Source organism: Pygoscelis adeliae, unplaced genomic scaffold (assembly GCF_000699105.1).
Source record: "Pygoscelis adeliae isolate BGI_AS28 unplaced genomic scaffold, ASM69910v1 Scaffold88, whole genome shotgun sequence".
Classification (NCBI taxonomy): Eukaryota; Metazoa; Chordata; class Aves; order Sphenisciformes; family Spheniscidae; genus Pygoscelis; species Pygoscelis adeliae.
Genome location: NW_008825616.1, coordinates 4,493,572 through 4,516,144, shown reverse-complemented (window position 1 = coordinate 4,516,144; position 22,573 = coordinate 4,493,572). Strand labels below are relative to the sequence as shown.

The 22,573-nt window shown below is 48.8% G+C and overlaps 2 protein-coding genes across 2 annotated transcripts in view; both read right to left on the bottom strand.

The window, feature by feature from the left end:
* The window catches only part of MYD88 (myeloid differentiation primary response 88), a 15,952-nt gene extending 14,451 nt beyond the window's left edge, over nucleotides 1-1,501 (bottom strand). The window contains exons 1-2 of the mRNA XM_009333322.1: nucleotides 1,466-1,501; nucleotides 537-624 (exon numbers count right to left, since the gene is read on the bottom strand). Of these exons, the coding sequence (XP_009331597.1) occupies nucleotides 537-624; nucleotides 1,466-1,501 (124 nt within the window). The remainder of the gene's footprint in view (nucleotides 1-536; nucleotides 625-1,465) is intronic.
* Nucleotides 1,502-1,537: 36 nt separating this feature from the next.
* Nucleotides 1,538-22,398, bottom strand: LOC103924745 (cryptochrome DASH-like). The gene is made up of 14 exons (XM_009333321.1): nucleotides 22,333-22,398; nucleotides 22,036-22,208; nucleotides 20,248-20,341; nucleotides 18,837-18,967; nucleotides 17,805-17,953; nucleotides 17,333-17,421; nucleotides 15,175-15,248; nucleotides 13,359-13,448; nucleotides 11,357-11,436; nucleotides 9,946-10,005; nucleotides 8,701-8,858; nucleotides 4,714-4,833; nucleotides 3,496-3,672; nucleotides 1,538-1,645 (listed from the first exon to the last, which is right to left on the bottom strand). Exons 1-14 carry the CDS (start codon nucleotides 22,396-22,398, stop codon nucleotides 1,538-1,540), a joined length of 1,569 nt encoding a protein of 522 aa, XP_009331596.1.
* Between the last annotated feature and the right edge of the window lie 175 nt (nucleotides 22,399-22,573).

The following is a 22,573-nucleotide window of genomic DNA, read 5'->3' as shown; positions in this document are numbered from 1 at the left end:
GGGCTTTCCCCGCTGCCTGGCTCGACGCTGGGCTTTCTCCCCAGGAGGCAAACGGCGCTGGTTCATCGCCCTGTCCTTCGGCTCCGCGCCATCCTCGAGGGAGCCGCGGGGCAGCCCTGGACGGGGACACGCGGGATGCGTGGTGTGGGCTGGGGAGACACTACTGCCGCAGAGGGAACAGTGCTGTTCCTAAAGCTGTTTTCCTCTATTCCCCCCCAAAATCACCCCATGATGGCTACGTCCCTGTCCAGCCCCGTAATGCAACAAACAGTGGGATTATTGACGGGGTCCCGACACAAAATCACTTGATTTGTCTCCCTTTGGTAGAAGAACTTGCTTTTGTGTTCCATGCCAGTTCTTTTCTCAGTCCAGTCCTGAACCTACCTATCCAAGTAAGTGTTCAAAGAGATTTAACAGAATTACGGTGTTATTCTTTACGAAAGAGGCCCAAACGGATACCTAGTGGTAATAAATCCAGAGCCATGTGCCGTCCGTCTACTGAGAGGGGGCTGCTTTTGGGATTGAGGAGTTCAAACCTGGGCTCTCCATGGGGTGACAATGCTCCACGACAGCACAGATACGGTTATCTCCAAATTCCCAAACTCCTCCAGCGAGTACAACATTCTGCATTAAAAAAAAAAAATGCTTAAAACGGCCAGGGAACCGTTTTAGACTGGTTTTTGGTGCTGAGTCCAGAACGCGGCTCTCGGCTATGAATTGAACAGTTTCCAGCTTCCAGGCTGGTACCAAAAGCAACCTGGGGGCTGCAAGGACTCCAGGGCAGTTTTCAAGAGGAATTTACTGTTTCTCCGAAGTGCTTTAGGAAACACATAAAAGAACGTCTCCTGAAGTCTCACTCTGTCTATGGATCTCTGTTGCATCACTGGAAATGAGAAAGATAAAATATTCCAGTAGCAAAACTTTTAATTGCACCACGATAGGCAGTTTTAAAGCTTTAAAACATGAAATACTAGCGTTAAGAAAGTTCACTAGAAAGAGTTCTGACCGAACGCCCGCCACATGAACCATCTGCTCCAGTTTGTAAAGAGAGGTAGAAATCTAGCTCTAACAGCTGTAAGGACCAGTGCAAGGCAAGAGGCACTGGAAAAGCAGCCACACCTCCTCCAGACAGAAAGGCCATGCCATTTTGGTTAATTAATATTAGTCAGACAGCCCCTTTCAACCAAAGGACTTTAGAGAGTTGAGAGTGATACGCTGTCCAGGGGAGTCAGACCCTCAGCACCCAAGGGCAGCCGCTCCTGGACAGGCGAACTGCCTGAGAGCTCACAGCACCAGCCTAAGCACCGAAGTGAAAAGACAAGATCCGATCACCACGACCAGTGCTAAGGCACAGCCTCCAAATAGCCCCGTCCAGCTCGAGTCCCTGGGAACAGCGGAGAGGCAAAGCCCTCGTTACTTTGTTGTGGCCGGACTTCTACCATTGGCTCGGTTCAAGGAGATTAACCGTTATCCTGACATCTTCGGCAGCGAAAGCTCCCATTGAGCGCTTCTCCGGCACGCACCTGGACAGCCTTCGTCATACGTCTTTCTCGCGAGAAAAGTAAAAATCCATCCCTCTGTCCTTGTGCTGCGTTGGCGGGTGTGCAGGTCCTCTCCTGCCCCTGGGATGGGGACTTCCTCCCTGCTGCAAATGGAAGATGAACAGTGAGATATTTACTGATGCTGCAGGGCGGATCTGATCACAAAGCAGCCTTGACGTGCAGAAAAACGTGCACAAGACACTTCTGCCCCCAAGTTTGCGAAAAGGAGGGGAGGCCTGACAGGCACAGCTCTAGGCTTGGACTTGGGAAACCAGGGTTTCCGGTGAGGTGTGGGCTCGTATTTTCAAAGGGATTTTGATACTCAGTTTGGGGGGGGCTGAAGGGAGAGATTCTTCTCCAGGCCTCAACAACGTTGAGCCAACAGTCCCTGCCAGCAGTATTTTAGTTTCACAAGCACAGCGTGGCAGTGCAGGCCCACAGAGCCCAAGGTGAGCTGGAAGGTTGATCAAGATGAAACTCCTGCCTGACGGAGGAGTTTTTTGGGTTCAAGTTTCATCACTGCCTCAAACCAGTGTCTGACCGAGGGGTTCCTTCGCAGGGTCCTTTCTCTGGTCTCAGATGCACTCTTAAGCAGAAGGGTAATGATCCAGGCCCTTCAACAGCATGGCTGGAAGCGGAAGGCTTTGCTTCCGCAAAACTTCCTACTCATGGCAAAGGAATCTGGCCTGAGAAATTTGGTACTGCACCTTGGGATTAAAACCTGAAATGGAGACATGTTTCATTCTTCACTGAACGTCATATGACAGCTAAATTTGAGCCTCCACAAAGTATCCTTACTCGGGAGGGGGCAGGGAGGACACATGGGGGAAGACAAAATGCTGAAAGCCCTTTGAAAAACGCAACTGTTTGTTGGTTACAAATATTTCTTTCTTCCTTTCCAGCTCCACCCACCACTGATCCCACCCAGACCTACAGAGCGCTTTCCTTCCATACCCATCTCCTCCAAGAACAGCAGCCCAGTCAGCAGATACAAGTCTTGACGTGTTGCAGGGTCCACATCTTAATCTGTCCCCATTCTAAAGGGGAGATACACCCAAAAAGCAAAGTGCAAGGGCCAGTCCCCGTATTTACTGGTCTTGCTGACTCCAGTTTGGATGCACTCAAGCATGGTAGGAAGTTGATTGCTTTTACTTCCACCTCATGAACAGAGTGGAAACTGAGCGTCAGCCCTGGCTCCCTTCTGCCCGTCTGCATCGGGGAGTGGTTAGGCCAGTGGAGGCCTTCAGAGATACCCCATCCCTCTCTGCCTGCCGTTGGGGCTGCCAGGGCAGGCAGGGTCTGGAGGGCAGGGAAGGATGCTGTGAAGGACACGCTCTCTCTGTCTAAGCCCTGCTGACTACACAAGGCTGATGGGATAAAGAAGCAGCTAAAATGTACATCATTCACCACAGCGGGTATATCTGGCACTATGTATATCCAGAAGGAAAAATCCCGAGTAAGAAAAGCTACCTAGAAAATAGTAAACAAAACGCGCATGGGTTCATTCTTCAGCCCTAAAGCCAACTGGCCTGGCACAGTTTATGTCCATACGATGTAGGGTGGCACTGTCAAGATCGTCTTTTGTGACAGTCCTTAGCACGTGGTACCCTCAAACTGTGCTTGGAGAAGGTTCTGGAAGGTGCTCGCTGGCCCTGGCAAAACAGTGCTGGGGAATACACTAACAGTGTAACTGTCTGGATGACGGGAGGTCGGTACTTGGGCTCGTGCCTCAGACCTGTTTAGTTTACCAGGACAGACACAGCTAAATAACCCCGGCTGCACAGTCCCTGCACAGAGCTGGACCACCCTCTGCTGTGAGGTAATGTGACTTTGCATTAAAGCCATTTTGTCCCTTTATACCTGAGAAAGAAGAGCGGAATTCACAGACACTCCTACAGACGCGGAGCAGCTGCCTGGAGCCCTCCCGCCCCACCGGAACCTTCCCAGTACTCACGGGCCTCTGGTTGATGTGTCGGCTCCACTCTGGGGCTGTCACAACTGGCTGTGGGTAGGTCTCACCTAGAGCTACTCCTGCCTGGGAGAGAGCAGCACTGTTCAGTGCCCAAGGGGTGTGGATATCTGCTCCCTTTATGCCCTGTAGTTCTGGGACCCACAGCCGGACATAATCCCCCTGCAAACAGAACCAACAGGACAGGATCCATTCAGTAACAATCTGTAAGTGCTTCCCAGCAAGGGTCTTTCTTAACATGAAAGAAAGAAGCCTGCTTTCCAGGTAAAGAAGCTGGTGTACTACAGCATCAGTTACCTCTGTCAAGTTTTAGCCCCTCCTGCGAAACCCTCTACCCAGAATTAGTGCCTAAACACAGCGACCTGGATGCTGGAGCTCCCAGGCTCACTCTGCAGGCAGAGGAGGGAGACACAGGTGCTTTTCTGGTACAGTTCACCTGCCTTATTTAGGACATAGTAAGATGAAGTCACTCACAAGAAGTCCTTTTTTCTTTCCAGTGACCAAAGGAAACTAGGGTGACTAGCTCAGCTGCACACTTTTGTGCTTGGTGAGATGAACACCCCTTGCCCCCGAATCTCTCCCATTAACTCTACTGCTATGTCCCCTACTAGGACTAATTTCTGATTCCTTGCGAAGTCCTGCCAGCTACAGTGCCGAAAGGCAACAGCACAGCTTGCCACAAAGCCAAGGAGCAGGGTGGAAGCAGGTAATCCGGTATGTGAACGCTGGCTAAGCACACGGAAAGGGCGATTAATCTGCTCCCAGCACTTACAGAGGATAGTCAGAGGAGTCACAGGTTTAATCTACTCCCCAGGACCTCCTGAGGTGCCATGTGAGCAGCTCCGTCTCTTTTGTCACTTCTGAGTTCTCCAAGAAGCTGCTCTGTGCTCAAGGAAGTGGCTGTGTGAGATACGGATGGGATGTGGCTGCTGCCCGGAAGAAATGGTGATGAAACACTAAACACACAGCCCAATGGCAGGGCAGGGAGGGCATACAGAGCACCAGCCTCTTTGGGACAGCAGCAGATTGTAAACATCAGATCTTCCTGTACAACAACGAGGAATCTGCCTGACTGTTGGCAAGGAGATCACAGATCTGTTTTTGCAGCAGTATCCACAGAGCAGATTGATCTCCTCTGCTCCCTGAAACTATCACATATGCTTTGCTGCGCTCTTCATTGTAAGACAGCCAAACAAGACTTACATTGCGATCGTAATCCAGGCCTTGTTTAATCATGTTAAACTTCCTGTTGTCCCGTGGGTCGTTGCCAATACCAGCGCTGTATAACCAGTTACCATAATTGCTACAAACGTCATAATCCACCTTGAGAACAGAGGAAGAAAACAGTAAGAAGGGTTGGGCTGGCCCTTGGTGGATCTTCTCTCCCCATCCACCCCTTATCTCAAGGGGAGAATTCCTTGCATGGGAATCGGTCTGGCCACGCTGAGGTGGTCAGAGCTCTCCCACGTAGGTACAGCCATCTGGCTCAGAAGAGGACCATGCTGCATGGCTGGTTTGCACAGCTGGGATCCGCTTCCCAGGCTACTTCACTTCATGGTCCTTAGGTCAGTGAGATAGGTGAAAGTCCAACCAAAGTCCCTCTCTTTCTCAGCTTCCTTTTTTTTTAAAATTGTTCTCTTTCTGCCATCATCCGGCAGACTTCATGACAACTAGCCCTAGCTTTTGAGTGCTCATATTCCAAGAAACAGTAGCCCAGTACATTTCAAATACAAGAGAAAATTCTTCCTGAGCAGTTACACAGAGACCACAGACTAACAAAATCATCTCTGCAGATCCTACTAGGCAGATTGGAGAAAAGTCTAACTCGGACTGTGCGGAGTGACTACACAGAGTGTATGAAGATGCAATCCATACAAACACTGCAGTTTTCTCCCTGCTATACTCGACCTTCATCAGGCGATAAGCCTCAACTCACAGGGACTTGGCAGAGAGAGGTGCTTTACTACAGGAAACACTAGAGCTCCCATGACGTACTCAGTAGGCTGCACATCATCAAGTTATTCTACGTCTAAACAAATAAAAAGCTCTCACGGATGCTTATGTAAAATGGAGCAAGGCTCCTGAAACAGGCACAAATGAGAGCAGAACATGGTTCAGTTTGAGTGCTCTTCAGCTGGGCAGGGTGGCTTAAATCCAACATCAGAAGCTTTCCAGTTGTAGGACAATTCAAACCCAGCTCAGGAGGGGAGTGGCAGTGATAGCAAGTAAGGTGTGGGATCTCTGCGCATTCCTACGCATTGCAAAAGCGTAGGGCTGGCAGCTGCAGCAGAAAGAGTTTGCAAAGACACGTTGCTAAGCAGGTTCAGTGCTGTTCTCCCTCCACTGCAGCTGCAGCATCAACCATTCCACACGGTGATGTTTCCAAAATCTCAGCCACTCCTTGAAGTGGGGAGCTCAACGCACCCAGATGGCAGAAGGCCCAGGGGAATGGGCTGTGCCAAGTTCTCTTCCCCTCTCTCTGCAAAGCCAGTCGAGAGCTGGGGTCAGGGTGATCAATAGCCAGCTATGCTCACTGTGCACCAGGCTTCCCCTCCCCAGCAGCACTTCCTCCAGTCGGCGAGATAAGGAGGGGAAGAAAGATGCCATCGGAGGCCTGATTGTGCGATTAACATGCAGGAAAGCGTGTGTGGGAGGTGAGGGCAAATCCAAGGGGGACTGGAGGAGGCAGGCTCATTTCCCCCTCAGCCTTGCCCCTTCCTGGCATTCTCTTCTGTTTGTTTCTCTCCCTTTCCTTGGGGCCTGACCCTGTGAATGAAATCATAGCTGAGATATGCTCTGTTCAGGACACCAGAGGTCTCTGGCCTTTTCCCTGGCTTCAGCGGGTTGCAGAGAGCTTGCCTTAGTCTCCCTGCCCATCTGGTGTGGATGACAAACACCCTCTTCTTCACAGGCACGCGCAAACACTCGGTGGGCCTTTGCTGGAAGTATCAGAGATGAAATATGCATTGCTTTCCCTTTTTAGAGGCAAGCGAGACCAGTTTCAGTTCTGTACTGGCCTCTACCATTCTGTAGCCATATCTCCCCCATCAAACTGATGTCTCCTGTATGTTACCTGGGGATGCCACCAGGTTAAAGTAACAGAGCTGTCTAGCAATATACCAGTGTGACACAAGCTGAAAGGAAGGGACAGAAGGACACAAGGATCAGCCTGTGCCACACCAACCTACAGTGGCAGTCAGCATCTGGGGCTTCCCAAGATGAAGGGGCTAGTGCAGAGTGCTAAATCCTGCTTCCAGCAAGGCTGGTAACATTCATGCCCGTATGAATAAAGGTAACTAACTCAGGGAGCATCTTTCTAGCGTGAGACCTTCCAGGTCTTCCCCACTTGAGGAACAGGATCTGGAATCTTCCATGCCCCTCTGAGTCTGACTGCAAAGTGAACCAAGCTCCTATCTGAGGAAGGCAAGGCTGCCCACCCGTCAGAGCAAAGCCTCAATTCCTGACTCCCAACTCTTAATCAGCTGGTGACTTTGAGTACGAGGCTTGCCTGTACATGAAGCAAGCTGCCCTCTCTGTGAAATGAAGTCACCTTTGTAACTGCTTTGAAAGCCATAGCTGATAGATGCCATCAAAAGCCAGATACTACGAAACATTCGAAACGGTTCTAGTGGCTCACTCTGCAGGACAGGCATGCACAGATGTGTTTGTGCATTTGCGTGTGCTGTACCATTCTTCTGGAGGGCCACTGTGTGTCATATACACTGCACTCAGGCTACAAGAGTTAGATCATCCATACTGAAATGCAGCCCCTGCTTGGCAAGTCCCTGCTACAAAGCTTAGGGCACGCAGGATATCAGCTATCTTATACAACCCACTGAAACCACAAAAGAAATGCACTCAAGGTAAGATTTTCCATCCCAAATTCCTGCCAGGATATGAAGGTTAAGGCCACCACTTTTCCAATACAGGTTCTCTGGTGCCATGTGCTGGGTGCTCTCGCTCTGATCTGGAAAAGCATCGCTGCATGGAGCTACCAACACCACTTGCTGGAGGATCCCGCAGAAGTCCTGCACCGTGTTACTGTGCATGCCCACCACTGCTCACAGCACTGGTGTGAGACACAGCAATGGGAAGAGCACCCAGATCTTCCTGTAGATCTCTGCAGCCAAAGCCATGTCAGAGCCCAGCTCCAAGGAAGCTCAATAAGAAAATTACATACACAAAAAAGGCTCTTTTAATTGCAGATAATGGTGAGGTGACTGGGCTTTCTCTGTACCCCCAGCCATCCTAGTGAGTAGAAAGTTTCCTGATTACCAATAGCCTATTGTATCCTGCAGACAAGATCTTTAATTTGAGGCTGATGTGTCTTTCTCAATCTGTACCGTTCAGCCTGGTGAAGAACAAGTGCAGATTATCACCTCCTCAGCCTCAGTTTTCACCACTCAGCTTGGTGCTACTGACGGTCTCTCCATCAGTATCGCCAGAGATAATGGCAACCAAGCAAAGACGCACAGAGCTGTACAGAGGGACAGAGCCTGTGCCTCTGAACTGGGGACTGCCAGCCTGGCAGACCTTCCTAGGAAGAATCTATGGGGACTGACAACGGAGAAGCAACCCAGCTATTTAACTGCGCTTGCATGGCTGCTGATTGGCGTATGAGAAACGAATTGGTGCTCCAGTTGGCAGGGAAGCTTGTGACTCACCAGAATGAAGAAGGATGCCTCCAGCTGGGGTGGAGCTCTCTGGAAGCTGATCCAGCTATTGTCCACACTCGCCTATTCTTGACTAGATGACTTCCCTGTCCACAGCGATCAATGCAAAGACGCTGTGCCAACACTGGCTTCAGTGGCTAGAACACATTTCTTTTTATGTTCTATTTCTGGGCTGTCCTCCTCCCCAGCCTCTGGGGTGAGCAAATCAGAGCACTGTTAACATAATTTATGCTTGAAAGTTTTCTCAAACGTGACGGATCTCTGGCTAAAACCCTACATGGAGGATCAAAACTATCACTGCAGACTTCCTAGCTACATCTTGGTTGATGGATTCCCTTTTCTTACGTGAGCTTTGGGAAGTATATACCATGCAAGCAGTATATACATGCGTTTATATCAGCCTGAAGATTACTGATCATCTGCTGTATCCTTCCTTATTAGGCAGAGCTGCCCTCCTGTCTGTCACTCAGGGCAGGGAGCACAAGTGACTCCAGATACACAAAGGGTTCAGTCTTACCAGCAGGTATTCGAACCATTCTGCCCCCGTCCTCCAGTCTAGACCCAGGTCCTTGGTGAGAAAGCTGGCGACATTCTGCCGCCCTCTGTTAGACATGAAGCCCGTCGCAGCCAGCTCTCGCATGTTGGCATCGACAAAAGGAACCCCTGTTTTGCCCTCTGCAGAGACAAAAGACAGCGCTGGGATATGATGACATTATTGGGCACTCATAAACCAACCTGTGGTCATGCAGTCACAGCCAGTGACAGCAGGTAAGACAGTGCCAGTGTACAGCGGCAGGGAGAGATTTCAGTGAGGTTTAGCTGGCGTGCAGCCACTAAGACCCACCGGAAATTAAATGGGAAATTATACTGAAAATTAAAATGAGGGGAATTTTCGGCACAAAAAAAAGGAACAGAAAAATCTCAGACTGGAAAAACAACGAATAAGGTGGATTGCAGGGAATTTTGCAGAGCAAAATAAATATACACACAACAGTGAGATGGGCCAAGAACAGAAAAATACTTGACAGGTGACTAATAGCTGAGAGGAATGTATTGGACAAGTCCCCAAGGGTTAGCACCTGAGAAGTAGAGAGCCTTGTCTATCGTTAAGGAAAAGATATATTGTACCTGTGTGCAAATGGACACACATGGCATTAATGTGAAGAAAGATACGTAGGTGTGTATTTCACTGATTCTGATACTTTAGTCTGTTAGTCCCTCCAAGTTTTAATTTGAGATATTATGCTTGCTATTCATGTGACAACAAAGTTATAAAAGGTAAAGAAAAGCAAGGGTATTAAAAGTCTGTGGCGCAACGAAAGATGTTTTATTCTAAGGCTGTTTTAACCTTCTAAGCAAAACCAATTGGAAGAACAATTTAGCATTGATAAGAAGGGCTGGTCAGACTCTGTGTAACAAAACAGAAGGGACCAATACGTCATAAACACTTCCACCCGGGCAGGAAAATCTAACTGCAGCACATCTCACAAAGCATGTACCAGCCGGACAGAGCCTGGCCATTCATGATACCCTGTGGGCCTGCTCCTGTGTGGTGCGCTGTCTCAGAAGGGAAGCCAAGTATCCTGCACTCACACGGAACTGAGGGGTTGGATTCTTGTTTGGTGGTAACAGTTTAGATGACAGGGCCTGATCATGCTGAGCATTCCCCTGCATGAATCTGAGTTATTGTTAGGGCACATGTTAGCATGTGGACACATGGAAACCAAAAGCACGCTCAGCCAAACCCGCCGTTTCTACTGACCTTTCCAACAGTCAAAGAGCTGAAGGTCCTTTTTCCAGGGGACCTCTTTACTTTGAAGCCCTATTGAGGGAAAAAATGAACTGCTAATGAAGACAAATGCTGACGCAGGCAGTTATTAATAAAACAATGACAGCCAGGGGCACTTTGGTTGACACAAGACATGAGGATGAAGCTCGCCCTCTCAGTGGTATTGCAAACAAGCCACGTTCCTTCTGCAAAGGTTTAGAGATGATCTGTTCCTCCTTTCAAGTGTTGCAAAGGGGTGTCTCATGCACATGGAGGATGCTCAAGCCCTAACGGATTTTGATCATTTGTTTTGTTGGTGTTCGCTCTTTTTTTTCACTTCAAAAAGACTCAGACCTCACGAGTGGCTGGAGATGTGCTCTGGCCCAAGCTAGTATTTTCTTGTTCAATTTTACTCCAGGACAATGTTTATGTGAAAACCATTTCTGTAGCAGATACTGAGCCCAGAATTACCTGGCAGAAGCCCCCAGTAACACTTTGCTCCTGCAGTGGGGTAGGAACAGATGAGGGGGGTGATTTTATGTTTGCAGGGGTCCAGTGGCAATTACAGTCCTCTGTACTGGGGAATGGGGGCAGCAGGGACAACTCAGCTCTAGCTCCAGACATCTAAGGTTAGGCCCACTACTGGCATCCAGTGCCATTTGAGATGTTTTAGGGCATTCGAAACAGCCGCATAGCCCTGGTGGATGTGACACAGGCGCTGAGGGAGGTGTGCTCCTCTGCAGCCACAGCTGGATGCCAGGCAGACTGCCCTAGGGCATCTAAAACAGTGCTGTATGCTTAAGTGTGGGCAGCTACATCACATGGAGAACTGCTCACCCAACACAGGCATCAGGTGTAGGGTTTCCTGACTATATGGACTAGATACTTGTTGCTGCACTGAGAGTTCAGACCCCCATTTCATGTGTAAACACCTGCACGTAAGTGACTGGGTCTGGAGCTGAATCTCATTCTGATCCCTATGTAGTGCAAGGCAGAAAGAATATCTGGTTTCCTGGGATTCACACCGCTGAGTCAGTTCCTGCTCTGTCCCAGATTCTCTGGTGAACCTGGGCAAGCCTGAAGCCTGGATTCTCTCCAAAGGTGGAGTGTCTCCGGAAAGAGCATCTTTACTCTTATTGTGCTGCTGTTTCCCACCGACATGTGTTAATACTACTCTCCGTGTCTAATCAGATTTGGGGCAAAAGTCTCAGTGTCTACACTGTGTCCAGCACCGTGGCGTTGAGGCACTTCTGTGCTAATAGTAAGTCCCCAGCAGCATCCCCGGGTGGTGACACAAGCGCTATGAAAAGAACATTTGTACAACACAATGCCGACAGCCTCTTCTCTTAATTTCCCTGTTGTAAGACCGTACCTTTCCTCTCCAAATATGGTGATCCATACACACCTCTTAATGAGAAAATCCTTTTGCCATACTTCAGGGCCACAAATCGAAAGTAATCCCGCCACAGCAGTTCAAACAGGACCCTAAAACACAAAGCCGTGTCTGTAATTCACTGTGGGTCAGATAAAATTACTGAATTAGGATGTTGCTTCCATAGCACCCATCATTAACACCCTGAGGTTTATTCCCAATGGGCAATTTCACGCACCTTCCCATGACACCATTCTTGCCCCAGGCCCCATTGCACCTGGATGACTACAGTGAAAGCAAACTTTGCATGAATCACTTGAGAAGCTTTCCTTAACTCTAGTGCAGGAGCAGAATTTCAGGTAACCTGTTTCTCATCCGTCCCTACCGGGATATAATTCTCCAAAGAGCAGGGCGAGGACCTGATTCAGCTTCACGCTTCCGCGTGAGCAAGCATGTCAGCACATTCCTAAGAGCTTTGTGTTGATTTAAGCAATAACCTTTGTAAGGCACTTAAAGGTACCTTGCAAAACTGGGTTTGCAGTGGTCTAGCTCATGAGATCAGGTGCTAGGCCCGCAGAAAATGAGTTTTATATAAAAACTTCTATATGAAAAGAGCTTCTCATAAAATGATGGCATCTCAGCCTCTGAGACCTGCTTCAGCTCTCTGGCATATTAGAAATATTCTGCTCAGCTGATGTTTAGGCTTACAAGATCTTTCTAGAAAATCTGATTACAAAACAGGACAGTGTCCAAATGCTAAAAACTAGTGTCATGATACTGAGACTCAATCAATCCCTCATGTGCAGCCACCACGACCTGTACTTCACGGTACAATTGACTGCAATGCCTGGGAGCTTGACAGCTTCTTTTTTATAATTATTTATCACTTTAAAATGCTTAGATCACCATGGCACCCCAGCTGCAGGCAGGCTGGCTGGCTATTAGACAGAAAAACATGAGTATGTTCACTTCTTGAAATCTTTCCTCTCTTAATTGTCTTTGAAGAGAAAAAAAAAAGCATACACTTCAACAGGCAAAAGGTCGATATTTTATCTGTCATTTGAATTGTAATGAAATTGAATATTTTGGCCAGAATCGCTGCCAGTGTTTTGCCTGTTCTTCACCAACCACTGTGCTGTTTGACATGTTGCAAATGTAACAAACCAGTATGAAAACATGGTTCTACAGTTTGCACAGACTTTCTGGTTTGGGTTTTTTTCCATCCATGTCTAGTGTTAGGCCAGGCTCTAACATGAACCTGCTTCTCCATAAGAGCTCCCTACCAGGCTCTAATTCACAGTGTCTGGGCAGATCAGAGTGCATGAGCAAGTTCAAGTGCATGAGCAAGTTCAAGGCCAGCCCAAGGATGGATACACTGTCCTCAACTGTCCCCCGGACTCCTTTAGGACAACCTGCCGGTAGGCAAGCAGCCAGCGGTGGGGTGAGGAAGAGCACGGGTCACAAGGCTGGATGCATTAAGTGCACTTCCCACTCCCCTCTTCCCCTTTGCTATGGTGGTGTGGTCATGGTCGAGCAGCTGAGCAAGCACGGGGCCATTTGCTGGACTGTGCCCAGAGGTCCTTCTGACACCATGTGATTCGTACAAATGACACAGTCGCTGAGCCTTTTGGGTGAAACCCTGCTCGTATCCTTGATGTGAGAAACCCTTTGGCTTTTATTTGTAAGTCATTCTTCTTCCTTCTCATCTAGCCCATAATAACAATACAGAGAGGGATGGTGATGATTTAGAGAGATCAATTTTAATAATCATGAACCACAATTTCCCAGCGATAATAATGACGACTAGCATTAATAATCTTTACTTATAAAGTGCCTAAAGCCTCTGGATGTCAAAGGCAGACTAATAAATCCATACTGAAACAGAACTGCAATGCAACCCAGAGGAAGCAGAGAGCAGGCACAGGAAAAACAAACATTAATTAAGAAGAAAGTTAACAAACCACTCTCTCCCGTGCATGAGATGCTAGTTTCCTTTTCAGAGAAAACAAGCCACAGTGGTCGTTCAGGGACATACCAGTATGTGCTCTGATTTGCTGTTCTCTCTTTTTCATACTTCTGGATCTGCTCGTAGATGTATCGAGGTGAAATGCAGCCCAGCGCCAGCCTGAAAGCAGAAGAATGGTGTCCTGAATGCAACGCAGGACTGACAGCTTGATGTCTGCACAGAGGGTGTGGAGGGGCAGTTTTGCGTTTAGAGTTGTTGTCTGAAAATTTTTGCTTGGTTCGCAGTCATGCCACTGGCTTCCCAAACGGCTTTAGTCAAGTTGTATGACTTCTTTGCAACTCTTCAAGCTGAGAATCAAAATCCTCCCCTTCCCAGCATATGACTGTTACAGGAGTTTCCAAGCTACTGAGATAAATCATTTTACAGAAGTTTTACAAGTTTTGCCTAAAAGACTTGATCAGCTGGTGACTTAGCACACCAATGACAAACCCAGAGACGGATCTTGAATGTCAACCTCTACATCATCTGCCTTAGCTGTTCAACAGCCCTCCTTTTACTACAAACCTATTTATCGTACGCTCAGGGCTCCTATTCCTTCAGTACCTTAGTCTCTTATTTTAGCAACCACAGAAGGCAAGTGACTTGCTGAAAATCTCAGGTGGGGTAGGAAAACTAGGGAATCAAACCCAGCTCTGGCATTCCAACGCACTGGGCTCCTTCCACTTGTTCCAAATCAGTGCCGTGCAAGGCAGGAAAGAGCTTGTAGACTCCAACCCCATGGCAAAGGGTGATAAAGAACAACTTTTACCTTGATTTTCCTAGAAATGTATTTTACTGCAATTTCCCACTAGGGCTCGTGGAAACATTTGGTGTTCTGATGAATTTTGGAAAACAGGAAGAAAGGGCCTGAAGAGTTTTTCCTTAATTGTTGACCAGCTCTAACACTTAGAAATGGCCAGTATGAGGCGGCTGCAGTTTGAACTGGTCTGATTTTGATTATCTGACAGAGGAACACTTTGGGGCAGGCAGATCAGGACTGTCTGCTCTGGGCAAACGGCCAGCTTCGAAAAACTCGAGTGAAGGCCACCCCAGATAAAGAACTTCTGCAGTGCCAGGGGTCCTGGGATCCCAAAGTGCCACCAGGTGGAGCCATCCACTGCAACCACTGAGGCACAAAGCCAGTTGAAAATAAGAAATCCTGACCTGTAACAGCCTCAAAAAAATGTTTCATATGGCAATTCTGTCGGGAAAACGCTCCAGATGCTCTCAGCATTAGGCTGAACTGAGTTCTGCTGATGCAGTCTCAGTCCAGAATTAACTCTGCCCCTTCCAGCACCGGAGACTAAAACCCCTAATTACAAGTCATCATATTTACCCAAACAAGAGATCCTTTTGCAATAGGAATAATCAGAAGTGTCTCTTCACCCCACAGAAAAACGGAATGGCAGTGAAGTGAGGTGACTTGCCCCACAGTACTCAGCAAACCAGGACTGGATCAAGTTCTGCTACAGCCCCATCAACACGCTGAAGCTACGCTTCTTCCCTGGCTGCTCTCAACCATCCCAGACACACAAAATAGCACAAAGCCAAAGAGAAGTTGGTGTGTCTCTCCAGTGCCCTGTTCACATTGCTGCTCCCAACACACCGGGGTCTTGGCACAGTATTGCTACACTTCAGCAATTCCTAATTGCAAGGATGTTCCCAGGGAACCGCTGCCTGGAAGCGCAATGAAGAGCAGCGCTGAGGCTGCTCTACCCCAACAAAAAGGGCAGGGGAATCACACCTAGACCCCTAGCCATGCCCACTGAGCACTCAGCAGCCAGGTAACATCAGTTTGGGAGGGGAGCAGAGAAGGAGCTTCCAGTCTCACAATAAAAATCTTTACCATGGTGCAAATTTAGTTGAGTAATCCATTCCCACTAGTCCATTCCGAGTCTCCTTGTAAGATGCAACCAGGTTCTGTGCAAGCAAAAGAACAAAAGGTTTTAATACTTTACCTGCAGCCTGCTAAATATGTTTTCTTTCATACCGGAGCCAGGGCAATCTGGCAGGGCGGGGCTCCCTCTCATGGCTGCCTGCAAGGATTACAAAGCTGCCAAATTACTGCCTCCAGTGCACAAGAATTAATCAGGCCAGCAGGTTTCATTATAGCTCTGGGATGCGTGTTGCAAGCTGTGCTCCCCGCTTCAGCCTGTAGCACATCTCTTTCTACAAGCACTATGAAACTGGCTGTGCTGCTCCCTGCCCATACCCATCTGACTCAGGATCAATAATCCGCTTATAAGCACCAGCGGGACACGGCGGTCGGTTCCCTTGTCCATGTGGCTGCTTGTTTGGGTTTGAGAACCACAGTATCTGACAGCACCCAACACTCAGCTGCAGGAATCCTGATCACTGTTATTTCTGGGCCACCCACATTTACAGCAGGATGCTGGTCTTCCACTTTCTGGGCACTCCATTGACAATGCAGAGGACATAGGGAAGCCTGATCTCTCCTTGATCCCTTTCGCTGCACGGGTTACTGCCAAAGGGCTGTTCTAGCTCACCGGGGAAGACAATATTTGCATAACAAAAGAACAGGTTTTCCAGCACTGATTGTATTAATGCTTGACCAAGAGTAGAAGCTGTGCATGCTTGTGCTGGCTTTGGCTGGGATAGAGTTAATTGTCTTCCCAGTAGCTAGTGTGGGGCTGTGTTTTGGATCTGTGCTGGAAACAGTGTTGATAACACAGGGATGTTTTCGTTACTGCTGAGCAGTGCTGACACAGAGTCAAGGCCTTTTCTGCCTCTCACACCGCCCCACCAGCGAGCAGGCTGGGGGTGCACGACAAGTTGGGAGGGGACACAGCCAGGACAGCTGACCCCAACTGACCCAAGGGATGTTCCACACCATATGACGTCATGCTCAGCATATAAAGCTGGGGGAAGAAGAAGGAAGGGGGGATGTTCAGAGTGATGGTGTTTGTCTTCCCAAGTTACCGTTACGCGTGATGGAGCCCTGCTGTCCTGGGGATGGCTGAACACCTGCCTGCCCATGGGAAGGAGTGAATGAATGCCTTGTTTTGCTTTGCTTGTGTGTGTGGCTTTTGCTTTCCCTATTAAACTGTCTTTATCTCAGCCCACAAGTTTTCTCACTTTTACCCTTCCGATTCTCTCCCCCATCCCACTGGGGGGGAGTGAAGGAGCAGCTGTGTGGGGCTGAGCTGTGGGGTTAAACCACGACAATGCTCCCCAACAGCAAGGGAATGCAGGAACTTCTGTAGCACAGCTGAAAGAATCCCCTGGGGGCTGTCCCAGTGAGTGCACCGGACACAGCACACTTCTTAACCCATCTCAGCTGGAGAGATGCTACCCCCTTTATCCATAAAGCTGCATAGGGTCTGATGCTGTTGGAAATCAGCATACGTGTCTTTGTCTAAATTCACACAAGGCAAATTTAAGGCAGTTTCTCAAACTAGACCAGGAAAAGGTTCAAAAACAGTCAGGATGCACAGACGAAATGCAGTCAGCAGCAGCTTCACTCCACCAAAGTGAGGGAGCAAGAAGTAGCTGTAATTATTGGCTGCAAGTTTTTAAACCAGACTACTAGGAACCTCCTACTATTTTTACCTGCGGGCAGCAGCTTGGGTCGGTTGTTCCTCACCCCAGCTGCAATTGCAGCCCTTCAGGCCGCTTTTCACTCCTTCAAAATGGAGGAACTACAGTGCTGATGACATGGGACAGGAGAGCAGAAAGGGTAAATCAAGGTCAAGGAGCTAAAAAATTGTCCCAATTCCCAAAAGCTGATGGAAAAAAAGACTTAAGAGGGATGGCCACTAAACTAGGTTCCTAAGTATCTGGCTTACATTCCCAGTTCCTGGATAACTTCTTTTTGATTTAGTTTGTCTCTCTGAAAAACTGAAATAATGCTAATTTCCTCCTTTGTAAAGTGTTATTCTACAGGAGCTAAGGAAATATTATTAGGAAGTGAAATTGCAGCCTCACCCACTTGCACAGCCATATGTACATGGGGGAGGAGGCAGACAAGGAAATGTAAGAGTTACCGTGTCCCAAAAATAATACTGCAGTCTCATTAAAGCCTGGGTCTCTCCTCCACTGCAGGGGAAGGCTGTTCGTGGATCAGTCACAGGATCTGCCACAGAAAACACCGTCACCTTGTTACCCCCTTGGAAAGCATCTCAAAGGTAGGGAGCTTAAAATCTAGGGATGTTCAGCAGTAGGGATGTCTTCTTTGGGGACATGAAAGATTGTGCCCTGGTCTTCCTTTAAAACAGGGGCCACATCAAACATATTAAAAATTACTGACTAAGAGGATGTTTTCTACCTAGCAGAAAACAGCTAGGCAGCTCCTCCACGCAGGGAATTTGCCTTCATTTGCCGTATGAGTGAACAGAGGGTTAGTTACAGTTTGAAGGGCAACGAATGCCTTTGGGAGGCCTCCATGTTTTGATTCTCAGTAAGAAACATCTCTAAGTAGGATCTCATGGAAGCAACTGCCAAATTAGGTTTTCCTACCCTTTTGTCCAAAATCCTCCATTGCAGGGATACACCCTTCTTCCACCCCTGGAGCCAGAGGCTTTAGCTGATCTGCCATGCGCAGGGTTGGCCGGACCTTCGCCTCCGATTCCACCACTTTTCGGAAATGGGTGTAGACATCAGGCAACCTGCACGGATTACAGCGCAGTCAGATCTCCGTAGGATGGCTACCCTGGCCCCTCCACACAGCACCACATAGCTTCCACAGACGGAGGGTTAGCTTTTTAGGCTGCACTCTCCTGAGGGCCGAGTTCATATTTGTGATGCGTGTTTGTACATCACTGGGCACAGAAGAGGCAGATGCCCCTGGGGCTAGCAGCAATAGGAAGTTCAGTCCTTCACCCAGTTTCTTTCTGCTTCTGATGCAAATGGTACCTTTTCAATTGAAGGTGTGTCCTGATGGAGCAATCCACGAGGGTCAGATTTATCTCACCTAACTTCTGATTACACACAAGCCTGACCTCAATGTAAAAATTTGCAACCTCCCACTGCCTTTTCAGTCAATGGAGAGAAACAGGTATTTTTATGGCCTGACTCCTGCCCTATTTTATACATTTTCTACAGGATACCATGTATCACTCAACTCCATCAGCTACACCTCAAGTGACTATTGAGGGAGCCATGAAGAGTCCACACGCAAAGGGCTATTGTCATAGGCAGCTGCATTTAGCCAGATGGAGTAATGGGGCAATCCAGTCCGATGTCACAAGGACTCGGCACTGCAGAGTGAGTATCCAAACTGTGCTGGTAGAAGGGCAAAGAGAAATCAGTTCCCCAATAAACAGTCAAAAGCCTCAGCTTTATGCATATCAGAGCGTAAATCCTACTAGTACAGAGGGATGAATGTGCCCCTTCTCCTTGATGTGTATGAGCATGACAGCACTGTTCCATAAATGCAGATGGGGTCCCTTCCCCGTGGGACCAGATGACTAAGATCCCTCCTGAGCAGCTCACTGGAGTGAGAAACAAATGGGACAGTGGAGGAGTAAGTGATACCATGGAGCAGCCCACCTGGCAATAGGCCTGAAGGGAAGGTCGTCCCGATGATACAGCGTGGATGCCCAGAATGTCTGAATCTTCACCCCGTGCTGACTACACACCTGGCACAGCCCCTTCTCCACATCCAGCTCTTCCTGCGTGGCCTAGGGAGAACAAAATGCAGTGAGGCCATGGCTGCACGGCCTCAGCTCCCACATGCACACAGACCCTGGTCCCTGGTCTTGCCCTCCTCCCGCATCTCCACATTTAGCTTCATCCCTTTAAAGAGAGTTGCACACAGACAATCTCTGAGTATTTCCCTCTGCCAAACCCAACAAGTGTTTTCACTCTCCATTAGCAGTGCCAATGCCAGAATAAGAAACTCCTTGATGTAGGACGTTGCAGATCTTTTAAGTTTGCATGGACTGGAAAGGTGACTGGACAAATATATGTAAAAGAAATCCACTGAGGGTTATTGAATATTAGGATAGCATTCCTGTTTCAAGAAGTACTTGAGCCACAGAGGCTGGGAAAGTATGCAGGGGAAGTATCTTTACAGATTTGTCCTGCTCCTGTGGTCTTCTCTGGGCATCTGTTATTGGTCACTGTCAGGAAAAAGGCTATGGAGTTAGATGAGGCCTTCTGTCTGACCCTCTGTGGTTGTTCTTAGTGCTGCATGGAGTAAGGCACTAGGGGATGTGTAGGTTGTCAAGTTACAAGGGTTGTAGGCCTGACAACAGGAATACCTGCAGTGCAGGTCACAGAGTGAGTCCTGCATTAGACAGCTCTGAGGCCCAGATTCTGCTAATACCGAGTGTATCTATGTACATATATACGTATGTGTGTGTGTGTACACAAAGCCTCCAGGCTCAGTGGTTTGGATCCAGAGCCCTCCATTGAATTCAGCAGGCTCTGGATCAAACCACTTAGTCAGCTCAGCGAAGACAGGTCAGTGACATGCCAACCCCGTCAGCCAGTCCAGTCTGGGACTGGACTCGTGTTTCATTCTTCAACGCACTGGTGAGCAACTGCCTAAATATGGGTGCTGTCAACTCACCGTGGGCCTTTTCTACACTCAATACAATATGCCCCCTGGCAGCTAGCTCCCTGTGCAAGGAAGGCACCAGGAAAAGGCAGCTTGATGCAAACAGAAGGAGAAATGGACTCAGCTGACCTACAATGTCAGTTGCCGGAAACCCCTCTTCCTCGAGACACAGCACTTGCATGTGATCATTCACAAATAGCTGCTGTCGTACAGCAAGGTCTCCCACCCAGACACCTGCACCATCCCCATCCCGGGAGCTAGCCGGTTTCCCCAAGGTTAACAATACCACAGACAAGAAAGGCTCTGAACATACAGGATCTGCGTCACCATTTGGTTGTGGAAGAAACCTCCACAACCTAATTTTATCTTTTAACAATGTCACTTAAATATTTCCCTTACCTCTTCATGGAAAGCCACGGCACTGACAGAGCCCAACTGAGTAATCAGATCACAGACCACATCTTCTGGCTTCCCCTTCCTCACAACCAGGGTACTGCAAACACAAAACATTGGCCTGAATTAGGTTTGATATTATTGTTATTTATGTGTACAGGAGGCCCTAGTTCTGGCCCACGCACCCATGTGCTAGTTCTCTACGGAGCACCAACAGCATGTGGAGGCAAACAGACAGGATTTGACTAGCCTACATTTTTTAGGACCCAATGAACACAGTTTGTAAGCCTCTGGGGCTGAGTTTGTGTCAAACACATTTCTACCACCCCGGATGCCTTAGAAAGGATGACTGGGCAGAAAGCCAGGCTATCACCTAAAAGTAAATCTATCAGATCTGTTCATCCTCACACACTGAAGCTGAGATTCAAGAACTGATTCCTCTTCCAATCTCCTTCACAGGCAGTGGTGGCCTGTGGGCAGACCCCTCTCCACTTTCATGTGGGAGTATTCAGAGGAATTCTTTCCTCTGAATACTCTGTGTTCGTAACAGAGTCAACAGAACTTCCCTCCCACCTTGCAACCTCACCAACTGCCCAGCTGTGTACCCAGGGCACCAGACCAAAAGAGAAGCTGTGGTGAGAAAGTTGGTCAGAGGTGGGTGCAGAGTTCTGTGAGGAGCCTCATACGTGACTCTGTCCCTTTCCCTTTCCCTCTCTTTCTCACTACTGTGTCGTCTAACAGAGGCCTGTGCTGGAGAAGAATTTCTTGAAGGAGTAATACAGTGGTTATGCCAGAATAATTTAAAGCATAACTGAAAAGTTTCTTCAAAGATTGACTGGGTCTGAGGAAAGAAGGAGCAAGGGGTGCTGCTGAGAGAGCAGATCTTAGCGTGGCTCTTCACAGTCACACATCTCTCACTGCAGAACACCAATCTCTTATCAGCCACTGACAACAGCACAGTAGCATTCAAGCAGCTCTGAATCTGTTCTCTGCAGGGTGTGGGTGCAGATACCCACTGATCAGTTCTTTCAGTCTCCTATAACATTCACAATCTGCACGGTCCACGCTGCACTGCAAACCCAGAGCCATTCCTCTTGCTTCTACTACCACTGTTACGCTGCTCTGAGAGAATACAGGCTGGCTGACACATCTTATGCTAAGCAAAGTCAGATGTTATCTGGTAATGGGATTCTTCAGCATGTAGACCTTCAGGCCCTGGTCTACCCCAGTTATGGTTTCTAAAGACATAATGAAGGAGGAACCCCTGAAGACCCCCTTCCCACAATGTAGCCTACCAAAGAGATTGGGTTTAGCAGGACAGGGCATGAGCAAACCTAACTCTCCAGTCTCACAAGCCAGGATCCATGACGGTCTGTCTCAAGCCAGCTCCAAGGGAAAACTCACTGGGGACAAGGTAGGACACATGCCACAGTGGCTAGTGTTTGTGTCTACATCTCAGAAGACTGCCATTCATGTCTCCAGTTGTCAGAACTCTGGGCAAAGCACTGAAGGCTGACACCCATCTGTGGTATCTGAGTTCAAGACAGCAAAACCTCGAATGGCACGCAGCCTGGATGGCTCTTCGCTTCCTTGCAGATGCCACCGCAGGTCATCTGAACAGGGGCTACGTATGGGACCTTATTGTATCTAACAGAAGGGCTGTGGCTCTCTGAAATGAGACATCATCAGAGCCCAGAGTACCTGAGATGATTTGACCCACAGCACATATGTGTCAAAAAAAAAAGAAAATAAATAAAAATAGATGTGTTATTTGCATGGTGCTTTCTCAACTACCTTCCTTTTTTCTTGAGTGTTTCCCTTAGATCCTTCACGCTTTCCAACAAAAACCTGAGCCGATGGGGCCCTGTCTTCGGGAAGCCATAGCAGTGGGTGCCCAGGTAGTGCCGCGGGTCGAAGCAGTAGAGGGGAATAACAAAATCTGCGTTGGTCTGAGCCCAGTGGAGCACCTGGAAACACGAGAGGGCCATGACAGCTCTTGGGGACAGGATGCAGCATGCACCTCTCCCCAGCCTAGCCAAGAGCGGGGTTATTTCTAAAGAAATACCCGGAGGGCCGCCGGCCGGACCCTACCTGGTTATCGTGGGCACGCAGGTCGCAGCGCAGCAAGCAGATGGCCGTCCTCGCTGCCCCCGACATGGTGCCTCGATGGGGCCCGCCCCGCCTCACCCGGTCCGGCCCTGTCCTCCCTCAGCCCGGCCCCCTCAGCCCGGCTCCGCTCTGTCCTCCTTCAGCTCGGCGCCTCTCAGCCCGGCCCAGCCCCCTCATCCCGCCCCGCTGCCGCCTCACCGCCCCGCTTCCCCCTCAGCCCGCC